Consider the following 23,960-nt stretch of genomic DNA (forward strand, 5'->3'; position numbering starts at 1 on the left):
CTACCATCCGGTTGGGTTACATCATTTCAGTCGTCGCTATCGAGTCGCCGTCGTCAGCGTTGTTCCTGTTGTTTTCAACATTTGTAAAGGATATTTTCTAGAATTCTAAGAATTTTTAACGAGATTGGGCATTAAAAGTGCTAGATATACAATAAAGCATTATTTATAGTAATGTTATATATAAATCGGTGCAGTAGTCGTTTCATAGAGATACCGCAATATCGGCACGAAAATTCAACAAAGAAAGAAACTGTTCCCTCAGTCCAATGCCGTTTGTCATGGCGGACTATCTGGTCGTAGATCATGACAAAAACTAACAGTCAAAGGGTAAACAAACAATCTGAAGATATCTTTATTTAAACGCTTTGATTGTAATATACGTTCACTATATCCGCGAGGGTCATGAATCCGAAGGTTCCTTGTAGCCTCTGGGAATATCCCCGCGCCAAAACGGCATTTAATTCAATGTTTATCGATTGTTACTTATAGATGGGTGTATAAATTTAAAGGCTTCCGAAAACGGTATCGATCGGCGTTATGGAGTTGGAACTGTTTTATTACACATTGTGATTGTTGTCCTTCAGGAAACGGCGCGTCTACTTATGTCTTCTTTGAGCATTTTTTTTTAATCAAGTTTTCCTAAAAAGTCATACAAAAAAATAAAGCAATAAAAATAAAATTGCATACAATATTATTTGTTCGTTATAGTAACACGTAACAGTTTATAAATACACAAGTGAAATTATGTAAATTACTGGATACACATATTTGCATATGTCTCATTATTATTTTCTATTCTAACAGCTCTATGAAGTTAAGTGTTTGCAACCGTCTATCATCGATGGCCTATACTAGATTGCTTCGTGCATCTCTTACTTGAACACAACTCGTATAGAACATTTTTCGGCATTGGGATCCTGTTTAGTTCCTCCTAGACTATAAGTAATTATGTACCAACGTAAAACTAAAAAAGAAAGTTCACTAATGTTGCAGACAGAAAACTCTCACTAAAGCTTTACAGAACAAACGCAAATATCTAGAGGTAAGACAAATTCCTTTAGAAAACAAGCGTTCTGTTTTTTTTCGAATTTTCGTTCGAGGTTGATAGCAATTATAGTATTATTAGATACGAACTACTATACCAAATAATGGAAGAATGAATGGACTTCACTACGCCAAATGGAACGAAGGGTTTGAAATAACTTCTATCAAGAAAGTGCCAATCTTATTTAACTAATTTAATGTAGATTAAGCTGCCCGCCAATTGTTCAACGATCGGAGGATTCCGTACAAAGGCCCCTCTGAAGCCGATAGGTCAGACGTCGGAGTATAAACTATCAGACCGCTGTCTTGTGGCTTCGCGAGAATTATCAAGCATCGCAGACGCGGAAAGCCGTGCAAACAACAGCAAATGCTCACGTGGATAAAAAGGAGAGGCAATTTTTTTTTATAAAAAGGCAAACAGCGGTTAATGAAAAACGAATGTCCATCCGACGTCCAGGCGCAAACGCCCGCAGGGTACACGTATTAAATTAAAGAAATATATCTTGTCACGTATTTTCCGATGGCTTAGCGAAACCAGTTTTCCAATGACACTAAATATTAAACAGTCAACAACGTAAATGCAGCCTTTCGAGTTCACTGTAGTACAAGTAATATACCCGTGCTGAATTAGCATCTAGATTGATGATAGATACGGCCGACGTGAGCCCATTCATTAAACTATCGTTGATTTCCAATTGTGAAACAAGTCCGCTGATTGATAGTTGAACAGGTTTTTATTTCCTGAAGCGAGTCTCAATGCGACTAGGTATCGTATGTATATATCAGATATTGGACGATCATATTGTCCTTGCGCATTTATGGTTGGATTTTACCGTGATCATAGTTCTCGGTTTAGCTTGAAGACGAAGCTCGTTATAGGTAAAAGTGAAGCAGTGACGCTTGCAATCAGCGTGAAAATTTCGTCAGGATTCGCTGCACGTACATACGCATCGCGCGTGTTATGCTCGAAACAGCTGAGTAGCTTATCAGTTCTCTCAGTTTGTATTTGGACAAATCATGATTTGAGGTTACATGAAGATATACTAAGAAACAAGCTGATTTAGTGGTTCACTCACTCTGCGTTCGTCGTTTTCTTATGGCCCATAGGCAAGGCCAAGAATAATTTTCGTTCGGATTCTTTTCTAGCCAACACTGTAAATGATAGATTGCTCTATCAATCATTCAACGTGAAATGTATCATTAAACAATGCAAGTCTCAGATAACTAGGGAAAGAATATAGTAGGTTAAGTACGCCTACGTACTGCGCCTAGATGTATTCTTAGATTTGACGTAAACAAGAGCATTGGCCACCTTGCCAGTTGCCTGCCATGGCCACACTGCTTTATTGCAATGATGTCACGAAATACGTATCTTTGATGAGGCCAAAATAGCGTGGCTGTCCAGAAGCGTAATTCTACCCTGCACTCAAGATCCTATCTCCAATTGAAGTTTTTCTTTTCGGTCAGTCGCTGATAAGAAAGAATTTTTTGCATGCAAACTGTACACAACCATTGTGCCACGACTGGTTTTGCCACTATTTACGCCATTAGACTTTATGTATGTAGTAGAATGAAATAGGTTAGGTTAGAATGCGCACTACCAACGTAATAATTTCAATAACAATATTATTTTTAGTTTTTGGGTCCATGTTTGATCAAACAAGAAAAAAAGATGACTTCACATATGTAGGGAGAATTTCCATAAATATTACCTTACAGATTTTGTTGATAGTTTCTGCAACGCTTAAAATTGTCATTTGCACATTGAGAACTATCAAATATATCGATTACAGAAGAAGCAACAGGTGCGAAAAAATAATGCAATAAATACCGTAGACTGTGGGCAAAAATCTCTAACGTAACGCTGTTAAAACGACTGAACAGTTATAGTGCATTTATTTAGTTATGATCTGAAAATATCCTTGAAAAACCTATCTTGAAATGTGTTCTTCTATGTGAGAAGCGATTCTCTTTTCGAACGATCATTGGCACGAGTATATAGCGTAAGAACTAAAATACAAATCTGGGCACGAGACTAATTCGTACGCTCGTGTGTGGTTCGGTGAAAGCTCACCGAAGCGCGATAGGAGAGCATTCTGAATGCATTGGATTTTATTGAAGCGTTCTACACGAAACTCTATCAGCTGACAACTGCCATACAAGCTCACATATCGGACGCTCAGATGATTTAGCTGAATCCTGCAGAATTTTTGTCACAGGCAAAATGTGTGACGGGTTTTCCAGAATGGACTAGAGCAAAGAATTTACCTTCCATTTTTAGAAACTACGCTCCATTTCGTTCTCCCAGAGCTGGCTAAGCGTAATAAACAAATGGTCATCAATCTTATGAAAGTAAAACAAGCTTTGAATCACTATGATAACTTCTGAAATTTCAAGTTGCAAGTGGATTATTTTAATTTCCGCGGTAATAATCTTCTAGTTACTATTGTGTGTTGAAGAGAAAACGCGACTAGGCAAAATCACATAATTTATTCTACCTCATATAAACTTTTTTTGAGTTTTTCAGTTAGTTATTTAGAATGTGACATCAGAACGTATGGTATGTCTTTAATTACGCAGTTTTGAATTGAACTGCAAACAATTGCTTTCTGTAGATATTCTGTTCATTATTTCTCACGTCGCCCCGTCAAAGCTTTTGGGCCTGCATTAGTCATCCGCTTGTTAAGCGCGTATTTTCCATACGTCTGGCAATAAGTCCTAAACACTTAAATAAAGCAGCTACAGGTATATATATATATATATATATATATATACGGCCCGATTTGAAAGCGACATAAAACTGATTTTTATATCAGAATCGACGTTTCAATAAGGGGAGAAAAATCGTTGACGTCTGCATTAATAAATACCTATTGAAAAAAAAACTCGGTCGTTTGTAAAGCTGTACTGTTGCGTAATTACGGCAGAGCTCAGTCACTAGTGTAACCTTGCTTTTATGCTCCTTACGACGGCTCCAGTAACTAAAATGGTTCACAACAACTAAAACGAATGGTTTTACCTCACCATCTCAATCGTTATGTTAAAGCTATGGAAACCGGTGAACATAACGAATCCATTCTTAAGGCCTACAGTTTACCATGCATAGCCCCATATATCCCATACAGCAAGCACAGAAAGTTCTAGATACCGGCAAAATAACTACGTGGTTCTATCGCTGTTCTAGCACAACAAGCGACATTTTCGAAAATCGAATATCGAAAATTAAATGCTCGAGTTTCTGGCGGTACATTGTCTACTATCCGTGCAAAACTTGTCTTGGCCTCACACGTCCGGGAATAGCAGACAATTTTACACTGGCTCGGTCTGATCGGCGCTGATACTGCAATCATATTTCGTATAAAACTGCATTCCTTGTAAGTACCACTAACTCTGACCGTGGATAAATGCAATTATCGCACACAAAATCTAATATTATTAAAAAAAAATGCGAAACAAAATATTACAGAGCAGATTCCCATTTTCAATGGGTTGCTCTTCAGCGAAGTTTTGTAAATCGGCTTGGGAACATTCAACGCGGACATTTTTGTCGACGGTGTGCTATAAATAGGTACACTATGTGAGGCCAACATCGACCTTGGCTGATACCACGCCCAGCGATCAAATCGACTATGCGTCAGGTTTTTCCATCATTAAGCAGATTCACTAAAATAAAAAACCACGAATCCTTGTCCAATACTAGCTTCTGTCGGTATGGCGTAGCATATGCGAAGCTACCAGATCGTACTAAGAAGTAAGTACTAAGGGCTTTTTTTTGTTAACGACTTTTGCCGCTTCACAGCGTATGCGATAGAGTGGACTATTGTAAATATCGTACGAAGCGTTGGCATGAATTTCATGTAAGATATATCATCTTTTTCGACTTACACTACGATTGCTACTGAAAAAACCTGTCTAACCGAAACGTAGAAAGCAGTCGTTGGTCTTACGTGATATCTAGCTAGTCCCACACAAATCACAGTACATTGCTGGAAAAAAATCTTTACAAATATGAATTCTCACCTTCTTCTGACGATATCGTACAAATATTATTATTAAGTAATGTAATGTTTTCAAAAAGTATTTATTACCAATGCTATGCATGCCGTAACAAATACGCTGTCGTTTAGTTTCGATTTAACACAGCTAGCAACAAGCACTATTTGCTTAGAAAAAAAAAGCCGGTAGACGTAAAACCTGTTATAATTAAGATTTTGTGATAACCATGAACATAGGCGGGAGATGGACGTAAATACACGCTGAAAACCGCAAGTGGCAACTTCCTCACAAAACATTTCGTTTGCTGGGCGCAGTCATATTTAGCATAACGTTTCGGTACCTAAAGAAAAACACAAATGAGCCTCAGAAAACGATGGACAACTATAAAATGTTATTCCGAAAACAACATCATCCCATTGTTTATAGGAATCTGGTAAATGGCTATTTGTTCTCGTAAAGGTTACCCAGCTCTCTCTCTCTCGTAAAGAAATAATACAGTGATAGGGTAGTTCCCTTCTATGCTAGGGCTATACCTGGTGGGTATCCGCATTGCGATACGGAATATACGATGCCCTCGAGATAGTTATTACACAAAGCAGTCGAACACGTTTTTTTCTTTAAGTTAATCTAATCGTTAATTTAGAGCCACTATGGCTAATTGAGAGATCCCTAGATTGAGATCAAGAGATTGAGATGCACAAGAGATTGAATAGTCTCTTATGAACAACGTCATTTGACCTCCTGAACAGCTGGTCACTTCGACCGCTAATGAGGGATGTTATGGAGATGATAGCTCGATGTTCCCTTGCAGAATTGCTACCTTCGAAATACTGCTTCATAATACGACGTTATCCAACCGCGATGAACGCCTGTTTCATAATCCAGACTCTTGTACTCGTATAGACCAATACATATGCCATTTGAAGATGTTCTTCATTACTACACAAATCGTTGGTATTCACCCTTTCTTGCACAAAACAAAGTCAACTGCGTGCTTGAATCAAAGGATGCTTAATTCGTACGGTACTCATATATATATGTTAATGGGTAAATCCTTAGTCAAAGCAAATAGACTTTCCGTTATTTCTAATAGTATTTTTGGCTGTCGAAGCTGTACGAACGTCATAAGTATAGGAACATTTCTAGTACAGTTTACAACTCAACGTTTCCACTCGGAGGCGTATGAGATGTAACTAAGCGCTTTTATCCCGTTCACGTTTTTTCTCATGCAAAATTGCTCTTGCGGCTATTTACGCAGTCTTCTCGAAGGCCGCAATCGACAGCGGTCGTATCAACAGTTAGCCATCAATGATTGAAATCACAAACCGAAAATGTGTTATTTTGCTATTTGCTCAAATGTCATAGGTATCAGAGTGCCTTTTTTAAGGCTATTACTATACATCAGAATATAATGGCCTTGGTTATTTCCAAGTTGGCCCCTGTTGACGACCGTTCAATGACAACCAAAAAGTAATAAATTATGATTCTAGCTCGATTATTCAATACGTATATATGTAAACAATTAGAGCTCTTTCTGTAAATTCGGATAGACGGTCGATATAGCAAACGATAGAGCTAATGAAATTTATGCGCGTAGAATCCAGAATGAACTAGGTCGAAATTGGCAACGTCTAGAAGGAACTTTTTGTGGATGCTGACTTGAACGGCCGCACGAGTACGCCTATTCGATGTAACAGCTATCCAATTCTATTACAATCATCTTCAAATTTCTTCCCTGAACTCGCAAATAACCTCTTTAGTAGTAAGTGTGAGTAGCGCAACATCGAAGAAATATACCAGACACGAAAAAAATTCATTGACTTAAACTTGCAGTTGATAATAAACAAAAAGGCCCAACAAACCGAAGTGCAGAAAGGACCATGCATAAAAAAGGCGAAGCGTTGAGTTTTCCTTTTTGTTTCATGGCAATCTTTTTGTCTCTTCTGGCAACAGTGTAGAGCTCATTAGTTTCCGGTAATTAACGAACTTTATAATTTTTATGCTGTTGTTTTTCCACTCATACTTCAGTTACGGACGTTCTGCATCCGTCCTAACAAGTTTGTAGTTCGATTCATTTATAATAGAATTAACTAATTTCCTTATAGTACTAAAAATTGCAGATAGATGCACGCCTGCCACCAGTAGACTATATCGCCGAACATCCTTTGCTTGCATGAAAATCGTATCGACGAACCAAACTGTATATCCTAATAATAACGTCTTACTAGAACAAATTCTCAGACCTGCAACACAATTAAAAAGCGTAGAATAGCTATGCTTAAGAATAAAAATAGTGCTGAATTTCGATACTATTAATGTTAGAAGTCTGCTCTTTGAACCATCTCTGTCTTTCACTAAGGCTATAAAATAGTCCGGATACTCTAGTAGTCGATTTCTGGAATCAAATATCTGAGTGCCACATCAGCTCTTATGTTCTCGGTTGTATAGATCTGACTGAATCATAATCATGATGAAGACAGAGATCCGACACTGTAACGTTGGTTGATGATATGACAAACAATTCTTATCTAGCTGAGCCTGCAAATGACACAAATGCATGCTATTACTAATAATGCTTGATAATAGGACACTGCAACATCTAATATGTAACCCTTATGTCGAGTTTTTCTCATATTTGCCATTCGTCAGGAAACGAATCCGAAATTGGAAGGTAATCATTATAATGATTGTTAATTTACATTGGTTATCTTTTCAAGATGTGCTCTTCTTCTACATTCTCGTTTATACTCTATCCTTGAATTTTAGCTCGTTGTGTTGTTTTGGTGACCTTCAGATCATCATACTGAATTGGCTGGGTGATCATTTTGAAATAATGTTAGTTCCTTTTATCTAGCTTTTATCTACCGTTAAGTTAGTGCTTTATACATGAGGAGTACACCGTGAAATATTTATATTTTGCCTACCTTAGTCTTGACTTAGAAGATCATTTGTAATCGTGAACAATACAATCAGCATTTTCTAAAAAAATGGCTACTGTGATCAATGGTATTGTGACCTATAGCACACATGACGCTTTTAACACGAAAATCGCAAAGCCATGCAGTCACACGGGTGCGAGTAGCAGCAATTTCGAAATATGCGTTCCCCGGAGAACGTTTTATCCATTACGAAACAAATACAACCAGCCATATGTTAGATTTATTATTGTGGGCAGACACTTTAAAGCTTCTAAATACGCGGGCGGATCATGGAAGCCGTTAGGGGATGATCGGCTGTGACCTCAACTCACAGCTAACTGTATAAGGCTTCGAGCGATGACCTAGTCAGGTTAAAAGCTCGACTCTGTTCATATGCACTTCGTTAGCCAATCCACTAGCAAGATGTTACGTTCTTTACTTTCTTAATGAACAGCAAATGCTACCTTCCCGAACCACCATACTATGAGCCTTACTACTGCCGGGCATAGTCATGGAAACAAAAATATTGACATGGGATGTAGTCTGCTACGTGCATCGAACAGAGCACCATGTGTGATACGTAATCGAAAGCCAAACGGTAACTGGGCAAACAGCAAAAAACGAGGATTGCAGGGGCTGTGGCATCGATCATTGGACGACCAGCTACATTCACTAACCGTTGCGTCAGCTTTATTGTGAACGATGCCCCTGCACGCAACTACCCCCAAAACGTCCAATATGCTTGCAGTCGAAAATACTCTGAACCTTTAAGGACTGCCTAGATATCTCCTAGACAACAAAAGCTAGTCATACAAAAGCCACATTCTTTTTTTTTCACCTAGCAATGTTCTATAATCTCTGTGATCTTGTGATTGACGTAAAGGAAGAGAATATCAATTCAGCGGCCGGCTCTTTCCTAGGAACGCTAATCCAATAAATACTTCACTAAACAGTGACAAATCTAGTTGTATCATATAAAGGTTCCACTATTTTAAGGTCACAATTTGATCTTTTCTGACATTTCTTTTTGAACAGTGTGAAACGCGTAGGATGCAATATACGATGAGGTAATAGGTTCCGGAAGTTTTACAGGAGACGCTCGATGCAAACTGGAACTTGTTGGTGCTAAGAATGGTCAATAGTTGGAATTTCGAACAACAAATTTATAATAATTCGTTACCGATCAAAAACAGCGTACAATGACCCATGAACTCTGAAGGATTTTTCGGCAGCTTCCACGCTGTCAAAGAAGCTCGAATATTAAGTAAAATTGAAGACACGCGGCAATAAATACGCGCAACACTGGGTTTCTCTAGACGTCTACCTAAAAATATCGGTGATACTATCAAAACTCGAACAAAAACTTTTCTTTGCAGAAACAACTGTATGTTTGTAGTGATAAATTTGTGTCCATTTCATAATATGCGAAAACGAATTTCTCGTACACCAAACGTAAGGGCTAACAGTTTCGTGAAGCTAACAACGTCCAGCCTGTAGTAGTTCGGCGGATCGCTGTCAAATCCGACTGTTGAGAAGCCTTGAACTGCTGCTACCGGATGCACTGATGTTGCTTTTCGTCGATACAGATCATCAAATTATGAACCCACGACGATCGTGGATGAGATGATGACCCAGAAATATGCAAACTTACACGGTGGGAAAGATTGACAAACGTCTATATTTCTTGGCAATGGTATGAAAATAGGCGAATTTTCCGCGGAAAGGTGTCTCACGGATAAGTCAGTGATATATCTTGTCATATAAACATTCGCTCGTAGTTTAATAAATCTGACGAAGAATTCACATCAGTAACGCTTTATCGCGTTAGTTTTGACGTGTCTGCTTTCTGCCTTAGGCTGCCAAAAGAGATTCACAGTCTTCTCAATAGCACATAGAACAATTCGTCAGTAAGATACAAAAATTCTACTAATAACACTGACTTTGTACCTACAGTACTGCTATCGAGCTTCAAATTAAATTCGGTTCTTCGAAATGTCACATGTAACAAACTATCTATCAGTAATAGGTATTAGCCGTGAATCCTTGCCTAGTGAGGGGGTGTTAACTGCTCGAATGATCCTTTTTAATTTCTAGCAGGCGAAAATTAGCAACAGGAGTACGACAGGAACATACATACGTTGTGAAAGCATAGCACGAATCCAGTTAGATTAAAAATTAACTGAACGAGAGGTTTCGGTCTAAATAAATAGTACGATATATACTAGCTTATGTAGTGCTGGTAAGTGATAAGTGGTCAAGACGCTTTAGGGAGTGGCCATATTATGATCTCACTAAAGTAATAACAGTGTTCGCAGTTGGCGCAATGAATTTTATCGATGGACAACGTTATTTTTTGCCTGTTTATGTAAAACACTAAACCATTGTTGACGCCTCATACTTTCTGGTGGTTTCTAGTCTTGTACCGAAGATACGTTATTTTCATTGACAGCAGTAAAGGGTTAGTGTTACTTGTATTGATATTAGCGTAGTTCACTATATGTACATAATACACTTGAAAATGTATTTTTTCAAGAGTTTTTTCTGTTCGAGGGATTTTTTAAACATACATTTACGGCGCATTTGCTGTTAATATCGATAACCTAGCTGTCGGTATCGTTTTTCTGCTAATTAGGATCAATAGGGCTAGGCAAGGATGGAAGCAAAGGGCTGCTTGTGGATTTCGTCATTAGCAGACGAAAATTAGCAGTACGATCTGCTATTTTGGTTATGATAATGAGGACCATAACTGCAGTGGCTGTCACTATAAGTAGTAGTGATCATTGATATCTTAATATTGTGATAATGTTCACCGAAATCGAGAACTTAACTTATCCGCCGGATTTCCGTGAGCTATATTCGCTGAATGGTGCAACAGTTCATTTTTATCTAGTTTTACCTACTATTTATATACCATTCAATAAATGCCCATCACGGGGTTATTATCGAGCATCGTCTAGCTTCAGTCTTAGATGTAAGAAGTAGATAAGCAAATACATTCGCATCACATGACGTCGTAGCTAATGTAGCTAGTTTCAGTCAAACCATCAGAGGACAGATGCGAGGTCACAGAGTCGATAGCTGCGCATTATTTAAATAATCTTATTAGTAGACCGTTATATTTTAGCCATAACGAGAAGCAGTTGGTTGGCGATAATTTATGCGTGCGTTTCACTGGGACCCATTGAGTTGCTGAGTATTTTTAGGAGGATTTTCTCTTTTGATTGGAGATATTTTCATTCTTTAAGTTTACCACTAACTATTGGTTTGTTTTATAAGGCGATATGGAAGGAAACTGACGCCAAGTATAAATAGAATCATATTCTGCACCGGACATGGTTTGTAAGATGTGCCTTTTCTAAAATAAAAAAAAGCAAAGTACTTTTAATCACAAGCAAGGACTTATGTGATGTGCAAGCAGATAGATAATGTGTTACCGGTCAACTAAACTATTTGCAACATTTTTTTACATCTTCACATACTTTAATGCTATCGCGTTACCATCAACTTAGTGCTGCAAAGAGAACCCAACGGAGAAGTTCCGTTCGTGTAGAAAACAATAACACTTTGAAGGACTGATCGTTTTCATTTAGCTCGGTATGAAACAAGTATTAAACGCGGACGTAAGGCATGTATAGTATTTTCTACGCTTCCACAAATACAAATTTGGTTACGAGAGTACAAACGTTTTATACACTGTATTACGTGACTCTACGCAGCTCTCAGCTGCTATATGGACCTCATTTTATAAGTCGTACTTTCGCTGTTTTTTAAAATATGACCAGCTAAGGATTTTTCAGTACTGTAGCAGACAACTAGCTGGAAGATTTGCCAGCCTTCGTGGCAAATAGACTGGAGTAGTTGAGAAAGTAGGTTCCTCGTTAAGTGAGCTGATGATAGATTGGTGTTACAGAATACAGCATAACCAATACTCAGATCAGGAATAACATCCATATGGGCTGATTTCCCATACTATCTATTGTTATATTGCGTATTCTATATATATAATATGTTAAAAATAATATTTGTGTCACAATTTTTGCGACGCAGTTCTCATATTGATGAAATGATGAATATCATCTCTAATATACTGATATAAGGAGGCCTAACGTCAAGTTAGCCTTTTTTATTTTAGCAACTCGACAAAAACTTGTGAATCAAGATAGTGTCAACTTTCAAAGAGAAACATTTCCGTTAGGCATCATGTATTTATTTAGATGGACAATATTTGTTGATCGGGATTTTTTTAGCTTTTAAACAGATAAAGATCGAGGGTTTAAGTGCGTGTATGACATTAAGGCAATTATAATCTGTGTAAGCTTCGGCCTCATTGCAACATAGCGACTTTAGTTCGAGCTATTAAATGGTGCTACTTGACTAAGTTCTCAAAATTCCATTCGCCTGCTTAATCCTCAAACTGTATAACGAAGCTAAATAAATAAATAACAACGTGCTATTTAAGTAAAATAAATAAACTCTCGTATATGAAATAAGGGGCTCCGTATATCAAATTTTGAACGAACGTCAGGACAACAAGCATCATTGTTGAGTCGCGTTCCTATTTTATAGGAGCAGTGCCATGGCTGTAAATAGCTGAGATGAATTTGAGTGGCGGTTCGATATAATTTCCTCATATGCAATTTGTTCCTAGTGAAGCTCTTCATCCGCTTATCGCTCATTGCCTTAAGCGTCGAAAAGACTAAGTGCTCGCCGCAGTTGTTCACTCATTCTTTGCTAAAACTTTTATACAGCTCATAGATTTCTTAAGGAATAGATATTATAACAGTTTTTCTATTTTTTTTTAGGCAAGATCCAATGAAAACTGCGCGTAACTGGCCATCTAAAATTTATATCCGGTTTCTGAGTTTGGCTTAAAAGAAAAAAACACGTTTTCTGGCTTCGCAGCTAGGCTTCAACACTTTTTTTGTTATCAAAAATTTTGTTCCGTTTAAAAAACAACTTGTAGGCCATTTTGTACTATTGAAATTGTAGTGCTACACAGATCAACACAAATCATTTCGTTCAGTTTGTATATGGTGGTACAATCCAAGTTGAGACAGGGCAATTTGGATACGTATAGGGTGGACAAAATCTTACCTACGTAAGTAGCCCCAATCTACATAGGACACGTAAATTACAATTTTGTTTGACGCTATGTACCATTATAATTGAATGACGGCTGGTTCATTTTAATACAAGATTGCGTATTGTGTTCAGTCTATGGCATATTACATAACAGAAATGACTTCTTATATTTAGGACATCATTCAATTAATGAACGAAACTATTGCCTCCAAAAGGCTTCTTTATTTTCCTTCCAAGCTTCCGATCCGCCAGCAAACACTTCCCGCTTCCAAATTGGCACTCTCGATTTTAATTTATTAATGAGCCATTCGGTTGATCGAAGCGTATCCTGCCGGTGTCTACCTGAGCAAACGATCATCACACTGGCTTCCTTCACGGGTATACGGCCTAGACGATGAAGTAATACGATGTGCTTTATTGAGTAAGTGTTACGAACCTCCTCGCATAATTTCTGCATCTCCTTCAGTCAAATTGGCACAGAAAAGAAGAAAGGGTAAGTACCGACTCAGTTAAAAACATTATTACATGCGCTCATAGCTTGTCGGCGTCATACACAATAACCCATGATATAAATCGTCTTTTACGAGGCGCGATCGTATTCCTATTACCGGAAGTCATTCACGGACGTATAGAATATGAGTTTAGGGGAAACCCGCAAACAGCTAAAAATGACAAATTACCTTCAGTGCCATAGCATCATACGCTTCATAGATCAGAGACGACACAATGTCTCCGTCGATAACATCGGAACGTGTCGTCCCAAGAAACATCGATACCGCCCCACAGTCCACTGCAGTCACCTGGGCCAATCCCTCAGAGATATCCAATGAATCCCGAGTTAATTTGACAACGGTCTTTCCTTCACTGTGGCCTGTGCACATAGGACCAAGGAACAAAAATAGTAATTACCTGATATCAAAATTTATCTAGTCATTGAAACAGAACATTCCCAGTAAAGCTACCTGCCTATTCAGAACATTATACTTATCTATATATGTGAAAATGAAGTGTTTCCGCACAAAACGACTCGAATTTATTTGGACGACAGGATTCTATTTGCTCGATTTTTGCACCGGCTAGAACTAATAGTGAAGGTGAGCTGGGCTTTTTATCTAAGTTATTTTTTGTGAAAGAAGTATGCAGGGGCTCTGACAGATATCAACAGCTTTTATGTATTGAAGTGGTCTTAGATGGGGACCACATAATTTAACTAACCTCCGAGATATTCAGACTGTGTGCTTCGGAGATAGAATTTAGTAATTTGTATAGAATGTAGATAATTTGGACAATGCATGTATCTCGAAATCGAAGTAATGGCCTTCTCTGCATCTTGGACCTTTACCAGTTGCTCTACACCGATATAGAAGTAACGACACACACCGAGCGCATTTGACAAATAAAAAATAGTGGTTATTTTTCTTTTGTTTAAATTTTGCCTACGCAAATCGGGCCTTTTTTTGACAATTTTATAACATCTATGCGGCTTTAGAGCACGAGGCGCTGCTATAAAAGGCCTCCTTAAAAACTGACTGGAAGATGGCTTGTTTTAGAGTATCGGCAGGCGCTCTCATTTAATAACTCACGAAATTGGTTCTAAACAAAATGAGTTTTGTGCGCGTTGCAGTAGAGCGAACAGGTCCAAGCTGGACAAAGTTCTTCTTTCCCGTACACCGAAGCATAAACCATCCGACAAGATAGGCCTATAGAACGATACAATCGATTCAAGTTACTATTGCTAATCGAATGGAGCGTTTCAATTATGTCATCTTTTAATTGAGTCTCTTAATGAACTTAAATAAAAATCCTCAACTTTCGCTAAGCTCTATTTACACTATTGTTACTAAAGTTGGTTGTTATCTAAGGTATCTAACAGACCGTCCCCAGTTGTAATGCATATATATTAGAAAAAACTATCATCGATTTATATCTAACAGTTTGCCCTGTCAAAATCATCGGAACGCAGTTTTGCACCTAAATAAACGACCGCAGAAAGTCAAACTGAAATTACGTTGTTAGTTCTTGTGGTCCACCAGTATATTACAGTATATTTTCGATGCGATTTATAGCTGATACGTCTTTCATATTACTGCTCGAACGTTTATTGTGTTAACACATTATTTCGGTATACGTATTTTTAAGATACGAACCCATGTCTAGTGCGTATACTTGGTTTACTTCTTAATCTGGGTGCTGCTATTTGTATTGTGAGCGGTGCGACCTTCAGTTGAACACGTAAAATGTTTATCCTCCGCTAACTGGCGGAATTACAGCTACTTCAGTTGTCCACGTTCCAATCTGAATGCTGTCCGTTACATACTCGAGATTAACGGCTACGATCGATGAATCCAGGACTGGCTTCACTGAAGGTTCCGCTTCAGCTATAATCGCTTTTAGATTTTCCAGCGAGACCTCTCCATCAGCTAACTTAAGCGATCGCTCAGAAATGCCGGTTAGGTCACGAGCCTTTGCGAAAAATAACAGCTTGACTAACACCATTAGGACCGTATCGGCTGGTCCTAACTACTTTTAACCAAAAAAACGCTCACACTCATTCACCACTAGTAAACGACGTTCAAACATTTGCCGAAACCATAGTGCACGTGTGTATGTAGGATAGAATGTTGCAATTTCGATGAGATGCTGAGGTCAAAACAAAAATACACCGCATATACTGTCAACGTTATATCTATTTACGACATGCTAATGAACGCCCTTGACGTCTACGACCTGTTCCGTCCGTCGACTGTTTGCCAGTCTTAGCTGCAGGAAAAAGACCGCTCCTAGCATCACTCAGCTGACTAGTTCTTTCATTCAATATATTGACTAGGGCGACATTAGCACTAGATGGCGCGCAGCACAGTCGAATCTGTGGTTCAAGTGGGGAGGCGCGTGTACTTCTTTTTGTAGAAAAGTGCTAAGCTGCATATACTTAGATAAATAAATACGAACGAGATTCGTTAGTACGTAAATCAACGGGCCGTCTTTTCGATGATGAATCATAGTTGCTGAATGAATATTAAACAGTTAGCATGCATTCGAGTTCCAGCGCACCATCAGGGATCAGCAGGGTCGGAGCAGCTTTAGAACTTCCTTTGTCATTGTAAGGAACTTGAAAAGTGGAAAAAAAATATCACCTTCCATGGATTATATAAAAAGTGTTTGCTTTGATCTAAATTGTATCTCATACGCCTCGAGAAATGAATCGTTTGAAGACTGCACTATGTTCAGAACTGAACAGAATCATAGTACAAATAGAAATACAGTAGTAACTTAGACAAACCTACTTATTAGATCCATTCTAAATTGAACTAACACCGTCACTTCACCGATGCTTTCAGGTCGCGTTGGGCGACGAACATTGGGCGTGACTGCAAAATTTTGCAGTCACGCCCAATGTTTGTAAAAATGCAGAAATATCTTTGTACAATTTCCAAGGAGATCATTTAGTTTAGGATAGAATATGGTTTAGTTACGATACAGATTTAGCATACATAGGTTTCGTATAGTATCTACACAATATGCTATATTCCACTATGTCCCACAGAGGGCTAGCATTTTATATATATATATATATATATATATATATGTATATGTGTACCCACAAAATGCTTTGATTATTGGTACGAGAAGGTCAGTCCTAATTGTTTATATATCCCTTAATGAGATAATGCTTTTTATCTGAATGGCTTTTGTGTCATACGAAGCTGCAATATACCATATGATAGATGTATGTCTCAACTGCGTGCAGAATATAACTTTCGTGTTTTAAATCGCTTTAGAGATAATAATAACAATAGTTGTAATAATAGTAATAATATGAGATCAAATAGAGACCTATTTAGATCCGGGGTACTTTCGGTTTCTTGGGTTACTTTTGTCATCATCACGCGCCGTTGGTCACAGCAGAGGCTCTTAACAGTAGGTTTGTTTCTATGTTCTTTTCAGTATTTCGTTCTTTTCGGTAAGCACCCTCTATAGAACTCCATGATCCCCTTCATTGCAATCGTAGAGTGGCCCCTACTAATCATATGTCGTGTCCGAGAGTTAAGCGTATTTTTCGACCCACGCGCCCTGACGGGTACCAGCGCGCGTTGTTCAGGTACGTTTCGCAGGCGCTAGCTTCATTTGTATGCTACTAGCGCCAACCAGCGGCGCACGTTTACTTCAAATGGAGGCATCTTGTTTTGTAAGTGTGCTGATGCATCAGATTGCTAGCTATTAGAATGTGACAAACATGGCTTGTGTTCGAAAAAACCGGATGAGTTTCATCTTCACAGGCCTAGCACATATACGGGAACGTACGTCATAGCAACAAACCCGACAGAACGATTGGCTTTAAACGATATTTGTCTTTTTGTTAAGCCATTGTGTTTATGTTGAAAGCTAGGATTCGTACGTCTATAAATGGCGAGCGAAGCTGTGAGCGTGTTGCTTTTAAAAACGAAACTCGGCTTGAGATTGGGAAGTTCAAGGGAAGATCAGCGATTCAATTATAAACTGGACAGTCAGATCAACTACTACTTAGATTAGGTACTGTGCTTTGAAATACTTATGGCAGTAGCCAACACTGAAAAGTTGCGTTTGTAATCATACATATAGCCTAATCTACGCCGATGATGCTTAAATACCAATCATGGCTAACAATAAATTTATCAAAGTATGCTTTCAAACTTCGAGAAACGCTTTTGTTTTTGTTTCATCAAGATCTATAATTGTATGAACCTAATAATATAGATTCTGAAATTGTTCGCAGCAATACAATTGTTCGAGCTCATCGACGAGAAATTAGTACTTCTACGCTTTCAAATCAATTAAAAACGTCTGTGGTAAAGAAAACACTCCGATGGATACCTATTGGATTTCTAGACCAATTTAATCTAGCATTATTTCATTTAAAGCTTCATTTAATTCATGAATATTTGATAAAGCGGGCAGAAAACAGCAACGCGACCGCGCGAACTTGACAGTAAGGGTCAAACATTTGTTTTTATTATTATTTTCGAAGACGCTCTGTATACGCTAAGCTTAAATACCATAAGACTATACGTAGTTATCACGGAGGCCACGATGGACACTAATAGATAACGGTGTTACAAGAGTAGGATAGACTAGTTCATTTTATTAAAGGAAAGATTCAGCCCATCGTCAATGAGAATAGAAAATAACACCGCAGCATGTCCAAAATATCTATCTGCTATCCAAAACAGGACGTAAACACGAACACTAATTGAGCAAATGTGGACATAAAAAAAAAGGCCAAAATCAAATTCAACACTGGTTTATCAAATTGACGACACCTGCGTAATGAATCGGTAGAATGCCTATGATGCGGTTATTTTTGACGCAGCCCGGAAAGGATAACGTCTCATAGTCAAAAGGCACCACTTAAACAGTTGACAGCAAATAGATTGTCTGACTACCTTTTTGAGTTACGCCTGAAGTGTTCGAGAAGCACTTCAATTACAGACGCTTACCTCATACGCGTGCCAGACTTTCACGTCAACACTGCTTCGAAAAGTGACTCGACTATCTTCCGGTGTGCGATGAAACTCGGTTCATTCAGGTTAAAAATGAAATGTTGTGATGTATCACGTTCTTGAGCTTTAAGTGACCTTAGTTTAGTTAGATCGAGCTCTGAAGTGAACGGAGTTATTATATTTATTATAGTAGACGGCTCGAAATGTCTATTTGGATTCTGTCAAAGGAAGATGGGTCATTCCTGAGCTAACTCCAATGTTTTTTTCAAAACGTATGTCTTTTTGTTCTACTTTACAATGTAGCCCCAAAATTGGCCCTCAGACGTGAGTAATTTAGGTAAACCTTTTACCAACCACTAACGCTTCATTTATCGACGAATACAGTTATATATTAATCTAAATCTTCTAAAAAGATTGATCTTATAGTGTTGAAATCGATTTTTTTACTCGACCTAAGAATGGGCCGCTATGTTACTTAGAGGTTTTTCCCGAGTCCCATGCAGGATTATCGTGTGCCAATATTGATTAATACTTATATAACAAAAAATAATCTAGTTTGACCCAGGTGTCCCCTAAACTACAGTGTGACGAGAGACTTCCATCCTGCCTAAGATCGCTTCATCAGTGCAATCGTTACATACCGTTTTTCCCCACTCGACTATTACACTTCCTTATAATTTAACGATTGATCTATTTGACTGGCGCCATTTATTTAATGTTATCATCTTCTTGAACATAGTAAGTTTATTAACGTAAATTACAATGTGACAATCTAGATTTATACATCTATCGATCCCAATTGAATCAATATCTACATACATGCAACATAAAAATGTAAAGTATGTAACAGTGCCATTTCTTCATGAGACACAGTTTCTATTCTGTTAATTCCATGTTTTTTGGGCATCTTGTCATGCAATTTGCCAACACATTCGTTCGGTCTCATTATGACAGCTCTTAGGGACGAAGCCGTTTACAAATGGCTACAGCATTACCTTAGTTATACTTGTTGGCCTTTTACATGAGTAATTATGGCCTCGTCGTTTTATGTCACAATAACCTTGGCCATCTGTGAGCATTTTACGTGTTGCATAGCAGTAACAAGCTACGAGGTTGTTATAACGCTATTTTAAGCTGTTTATTTAAAAAAAAAAAAAAAAAACATTTTGCGGCAAATGGCTGAAGGAGCAGCTACTAGTCGGCTTAAGATTCAACTAGTAATCGTTATGTCCGTTACGGCCCTGCTAAACCTTACGAGCTTATGAACTGACCACGTTGCTATAATGTTCGACCTAAAAAAATTTATTTACATCTATCTGGCTATCGTTTATAGTATATACGTATACCCTACGCTCCTACTTAAATGCAAGTTAAAAGTTTTTCAATGTCGTTCGTCGGTGCTGTATAAGGGCAAGCCATAAAATCGTCGTAGGGGATCATCCGAAAGCTGGCCGCTGCATGCACTATCCTCAGTGGGTTATTTGCGAAGATGAAGTATTCTTCAGACGAGTGAGTAACTCAATAACGATGAACGATAGATGAAATATATCGAGTATAGGGATAATCGGTCCCTACTACGGTCATAATAAAGTGTTTCGGGAGTAGTCGATGTTTATTAACGTTCAGAAAAAAACTGAAAAGTACTGAGAGCTCGAATTAACTAACAATACTAGCAAATTCTTTTATTTTATTGTTACTAACTAACAATAAAGTAAAAGAATAACTGTATCCTCACTAGTACAACATCTAAACACTGTGACCGAGCGTATTGTTATTAATATTATTGCGAAAATATAACAATATAGATGGTATCTGTCTATATATACTCACTCTAGAGTCGGGTTCACTAATATTAAATATATATGTTCTTGTTGGCTACGTTGATCTACTTGTTTTTTTCGAACCAGGCGTTCCCATTTAGCCGGCCGTACCCCCAAGTCACCGCAGCGTTTGTAAATTATTGTTACCAGTTAGAGATCAGGTAAATTTAAAAGAAAAATTGTATTGGGTTTAATTATAAGGCCTAAACCAAGATAAACATGAACTTACGTAGCACCAGTAAGTGGAATGCGCTGACTATACAGGTTTTATTGTTCGCAGAGACAAGGATAGATTCCACAACACTATTGGCCAACCTGAAACGTTGAAAATTTGTGCTGAACATGGCTGGACGAAGGATTTCATCAATGAACATCTTCGACAAAGTCTGTGGCACAGACATTGTATGTGTCCGACATACCGACAAGGTGACCTACAATTAGAACTAAACAATTTCAGACTAAGCCTTGTTAAGAGATTTCGCCAATTATAATTCATATGAAAATTATAAAGAGAAGTTCTATTACAGAAAGTGCTTACTAAACGTTTGCGTAAACAAGGACGTTTGTTCCTCTTTTGAGACCACGTTAACAACAATAAGACGATGTTATCTAATCATCAAGGTATCAACTCTTACATTTCTACAACACGGTAAATTGAAAGTTAGCTCTTTGAGGAAGAGCTGAGTTAAATAGATCCTCACCAATGCATCTCCAGCAGTGGAGCACAGCCTGTTTGTTTTCGTGGGTCAGATGCCCCAGGCCGACTGCACGAGGGACGAACATCGTTAAACCGGCGAACGAAATCTGCCATATAAAACTGTGACATCCAAAGTTCGGGATCGTTTGCGTGCCGAGGATGACAGCGCTTCACCGTAGCGTGAACGGATCCATGCATTTGCCGAACTAGGACGATGTTTTTGGCACCTGTAAACATTTTGACAATTGCAACTTATATCGCGATCCATTACTCCCGAAAATTCAGAAGTTTGCCTTAAACTTCTGAATTTTCGGAAAGACTCCGCTAGCTCATTCGTATTACGTTTAGCATTGATAGTCTAATAAAAAGTAGCTGAGTAACCACGAACGTACACATGGCTAATGCCAGCGTTCATAAGTCATTTAATAGCAATTTGATTGAAATGCGTCAATCTACGTTTTAGATTCGGGGTGTATATTCACAGTCAGGACCAAAGTTATCAGTTGTGTAGTACGAGATGGTTTTTTCGATGTAACGAATACCTGACTGCTTCAAGCTTCCGTGATGGCTGGTCGTCGTCAACACTGTATACGCCAACTCAATAGCCACTCCAAATGCCAGGCGACAAGACATACAACCGACATAATCGGACGGTACGCTATCGCTTGATACATTCAGATTTTATTATTTACCCAGATTTTATACCTTTTTAGCTTGTTAAGGTCATTTTTCTTCTTTCATGCAGCAATTATAGCTGTTGTCTTTAGTAAATGGTAGCCTGCTTTTTCGATGCTTGCTACTCGAAATTGACCTATGGAGTCCATCATGGAATGGCAATTTTCCTTCTTAAGTTTAAACTTATACTCTTACCTGAGAATATTGGCACGCAGCACATTTTGTCCGTGGAAGTATTCTTCTTCGTCGAACTATTGCGGCTTTGTCGGTGAACTCCAAGTCTCCACCCCCAAAAACGACCCTCTAGTAATTTCTTTCATGTCAGCTCCGTTCTGCCAATAGCCGCTTCGATCTTGCCATTGACTCCTTGTCTGCGCATTGCGGCAACACTGATTCTGTTTGGTAGAAACACAGATGCCTGTACGGTACCTTCAGATGAACGATATGCATTACGACCTCATAGATCTCCACCTAAAGAAACCCGTTGACATCAACCTGAAGACAGCTCTTGTTAGGAGACACGGAACGATGTGCAGCCTTGTTCCACGAGTTTCACGACCTTCGTGGTTTAAACTTAAAAACGTTTCACTGTCATCTTAATCTTGACCACTTCACAAGCGATAACAGATTTACAACTTATAAACAGCTAAAATCCGATTACTATAGGCTTCAGCCTGAATTGATCCATTACTGTTATCAATGTAATAACTGTGTTATTTAAACTTTTGATTCCTTCTTCCGCACGTGGGTCATGTGGGTACTAGTCCGTTTATAGGCCGGTATATTGCCGTCTGTGGGCATATACTTACTTACCCGAAAAAGTACCGTTTTGGCCACCGTGGAATTGTCTGATATTTGCGGAAATGGCTGGTACTCACAGCAACGTAGTGATGCTGATCAAGACTGCCTACGAAGCTCCTTAACTGCTCATGCTTTCAAGGATAGGAAATTCCTCTCACCCACGCCGGCAGTCTGAGTGAAGCGTGTTTGTCAGCCTACGGGGGTAACGCCATTGCCTTGAATCCCATGCTTTCCCAATACAAGTGTACAAAGTCAGCAGTATCAGCAGAATTTACCTTTAATGTGGTTGTTTTATCAAAGTATAGAATACAGCGCAGTTGAACAGCCAGCGTTATGGTGAGAACCTACCCTGCAAGAGCTTAAATCAGAAAAAACAATGTACTCTAATATACATACATCTAATATATTTCACTTGGGTTATAAAAGCAAAACATCCTGTACCATTTTATGATGCCAATTTGGAGTCACTTGATCTATCAGAAGCCGTTGCGATAGCAAAATACTGTAACGGTATTTTTACGACGTACTGAGCCGTGCTCTGTATCTTGCACTTTGATCCGTGCTCAGCAACAGAAGACTTTAGCGTACTTCAAAAAATTTGCAGAAAACGTGCCCTTTATACTGGACAGATTTTCAACAAACACATACGCGACTTCGATCGAGGCACAACGAAGTTAACTGTGTGTTAAGCTCCGACGATCGTAGACGCCGTCGTCTTGCATCACCCTAAATGACGCATTTCTGTTAATAACGAGAGAAACAAAAAAGAGACTGACTGGAGGATCCCATCTGTCTATATCGCACAACACGAAGCCGGCCTGTCAGATTGCGTAAACTTCTGTATCTCAACACCGATAACTAAATCAACGCATATGCATTTCTGTAACTAGCTGAGTAAGTGCTTTATGAAGCTCATACTCCACGCTGTAGTTGAGGCCATTGTACTGTCGTAAGACTCGGCAAGGAACTGTCTCTTTTGCGCGAAAAAGCTTTCGATATGTTGTCCTTATAGAATTATGCTTTAAGCGAAGTGGCCGAGGCAGAATTTCTTTTCGAACATTTGGTGCCGTGCCTGTGCAATGATAAGTTTACTTGGATTTAAACCTTCTCCTTCCCTGGCCTTACGCTAACTCAGACAATTGTTTTGACTACTTTTTTGGTTACCTGATTTTTGCCTGCGTCTGTCTCCCCTGTCCCTGTTCACTCTTTGTCCGTCTGCTACTTTCCGTAGCGTTGTCGGCCAAACACGTAGACAGCAACAATGACAGCGACATTAACAGCAGCTGCAGTAGCGTCTTGGGCGCATGGCAACAATGGTCAAATAGTTCGGTTCAGTCACCTTCTAAACATTTTCGTGTGCGCCTGATGTAGCGTCGTAAATATTCTTGTTACGACCACCGCCATTGTTATCTAAAGGCTGCCTTTTTTCTGACGCCTCGATGCCTCAGAC

At 38.7% G+C, this 23,960-nt stretch overlaps 3 protein-coding genes and 3 long non-coding RNA genes across 8 annotated transcripts; 1 reads left to right on the forward strand and 5 right to left on the reverse strand.

Moving 5' to 3' along the window:
• Positions 1 to 328: 328 nt before the first annotated feature.
• LOC111272471 (uncharacterized) lies at positions 329 to 2,104 on the reverse strand. Its single transcript, XR_002687528.2, has 2 exons — positions 1,662 to 2,104; positions 329 to 639 (listed from the first exon to the last, which is right to left on the reverse strand). It is a non-coding gene; the product is annotated as an uncharacterized LOC111272471 (long non-coding RNA).
• A 3,297-nt stretch (positions 2,105 to 5,401) lies between these two features.
• Positions 5,402 to 9,851, reverse strand: LOC111272472 (uncharacterized). Its single transcript, XR_002687529.2, has 2 exons — positions 7,965 to 9,851; positions 5,402 to 7,578 (listed from the first exon to the last, which is right to left on the reverse strand). It is a non-coding gene; the product is annotated as an uncharacterized LOC111272472 (long non-coding RNA).
• A 2,192-nt stretch (positions 9,852 to 12,043) lies between these two features.
• Positions 12,044 to 15,328, reverse strand: Mocs2B (Molybdenum cofactor synthesis 2B). The gene is made up of 3 exons (XM_022853942.2): positions 15,188 to 15,328; positions 13,721 to 13,911; positions 12,044 to 13,500 (listed from the first exon to the last, which is right to left on the reverse strand). Exons 1-3 carry the CDS (start codon positions 15,189 to 15,191, stop codon positions 13,240 to 13,242), a joined length of 456 nt encoding a protein of 151 aa, XP_022709677.1. The 5' UTR covers positions 15,192 to 15,328; the 3' UTR covers positions 12,044 to 13,239.
• LOC111272474 (uncharacterized) lies at positions 13,918 to 17,720 on the forward strand. The gene is made up of 2 exons (XR_002687530.2): positions 13,918 to 14,134; positions 16,986 to 17,720. It is a non-coding gene; the product is annotated as an uncharacterized LOC111272474 (long non-coding RNA).
• LOC147751854 (uncharacterized) lies at positions 15,282 to 15,799 on the reverse strand. The gene has a single exon (XM_086973294.1). It carries the CDS (start codon positions 15,534 to 15,536, stop codon positions 15,282 to 15,284), a length of 255 nt encoding a protein of 84 aa, XP_086829420.1. The 5' UTR covers positions 15,537 to 15,799.
• A 1,404-nt stretch (positions 17,721 to 19,124) lies between the features above and the next one.
• Positions 19,125 to 22,804, reverse strand: LOC111272476 (uncharacterized). 3 transcript variants are annotated; one of them, XM_086973295.1, is made up of 4 exons: positions 22,588 to 22,804; positions 21,905 to 22,204; positions 21,039 to 21,261; positions 19,125 to 20,768 (listed from the first exon to the last, which is right to left on the reverse strand). In XM_086973295.1, exons 2-4 carry the CDS (start codon positions 21,927 to 21,929, stop codon positions 20,594 to 20,596), a joined length of 423 nt encoding a protein of 140 aa, XP_086829421.1. In that variant the 5' UTR covers positions 21,930 to 22,204; positions 22,588 to 22,804; the 3' UTR covers positions 19,125 to 20,593. The 3 variants fall into 3 exon arrangements, with proteins under 3 accessions (XP_086829421.1, XP_022709684.1, XP_022709683.1); XM_022853949.2 differs by having other exon boundaries at positions 19,125 to 20,652; positions 21,905 to 22,804; XM_022853948.2 differs by having other exon boundaries at positions 21,905 to 22,804.
• Positions 22,805 to 23,960: the final 1,156 nt, after the last annotated feature.

This window comes from Varroa jacobsoni, unplaced genomic scaffold, assembly GCF_002532875.2.
Source record: "Varroa jacobsoni isolate VJ856 unplaced genomic scaffold, vjacob_1.0 contig02344, whole genome shotgun sequence".
NCBI classification, from domain to species: domain Eukaryota; kingdom Metazoa; phylum Arthropoda; class Arachnida; order Mesostigmata; family Varroidae; genus Varroa; species Varroa jacobsoni.

What these genes read in the sequence shown, in the direction of transcription:
- Mocs2B (XM_022853942.2), bottom strand. An exon ending in ATGATGCTATGGCACTGAAG is followed by an intron (nt 13,501 to 13,720) that starts GTAATTTGTCAT and finishes ATTTGACTGAAG; the next exon opens with GAGATGCAGAAATTATGCGA.
- LOC111272476 (XM_086973295.1), bottom strand. Translation starts at nt 21,929, where the DNA reads ATGTGCTGCGTGCCAATATTCTCAG. An exon ending in CTGCGTGCCAATATTCTCAG is followed by an intron (nt 21,262 to 21,904) that starts GTAAGAGTATAA and finishes AAATGTTTACAG; the next exon opens with GTGCCAAAAACATCGTCCTA. An exon ending in CCACTGCTGGAGATGCATTG is followed by an intron (nt 20,769 to 21,038) that starts GTGAGGATCTAT and finishes TTCTAATTGTAG; the next exon opens with GTCACCTTGTCGGTATGTCG.
- LOC147751854 (XM_086973294.1), bottom strand. Translation starts at nt 15,536, where the DNA reads ATGGTGTTAGTCAAGCTGTTATTTTTCGCAAAGGCTCGTGACCTAACC.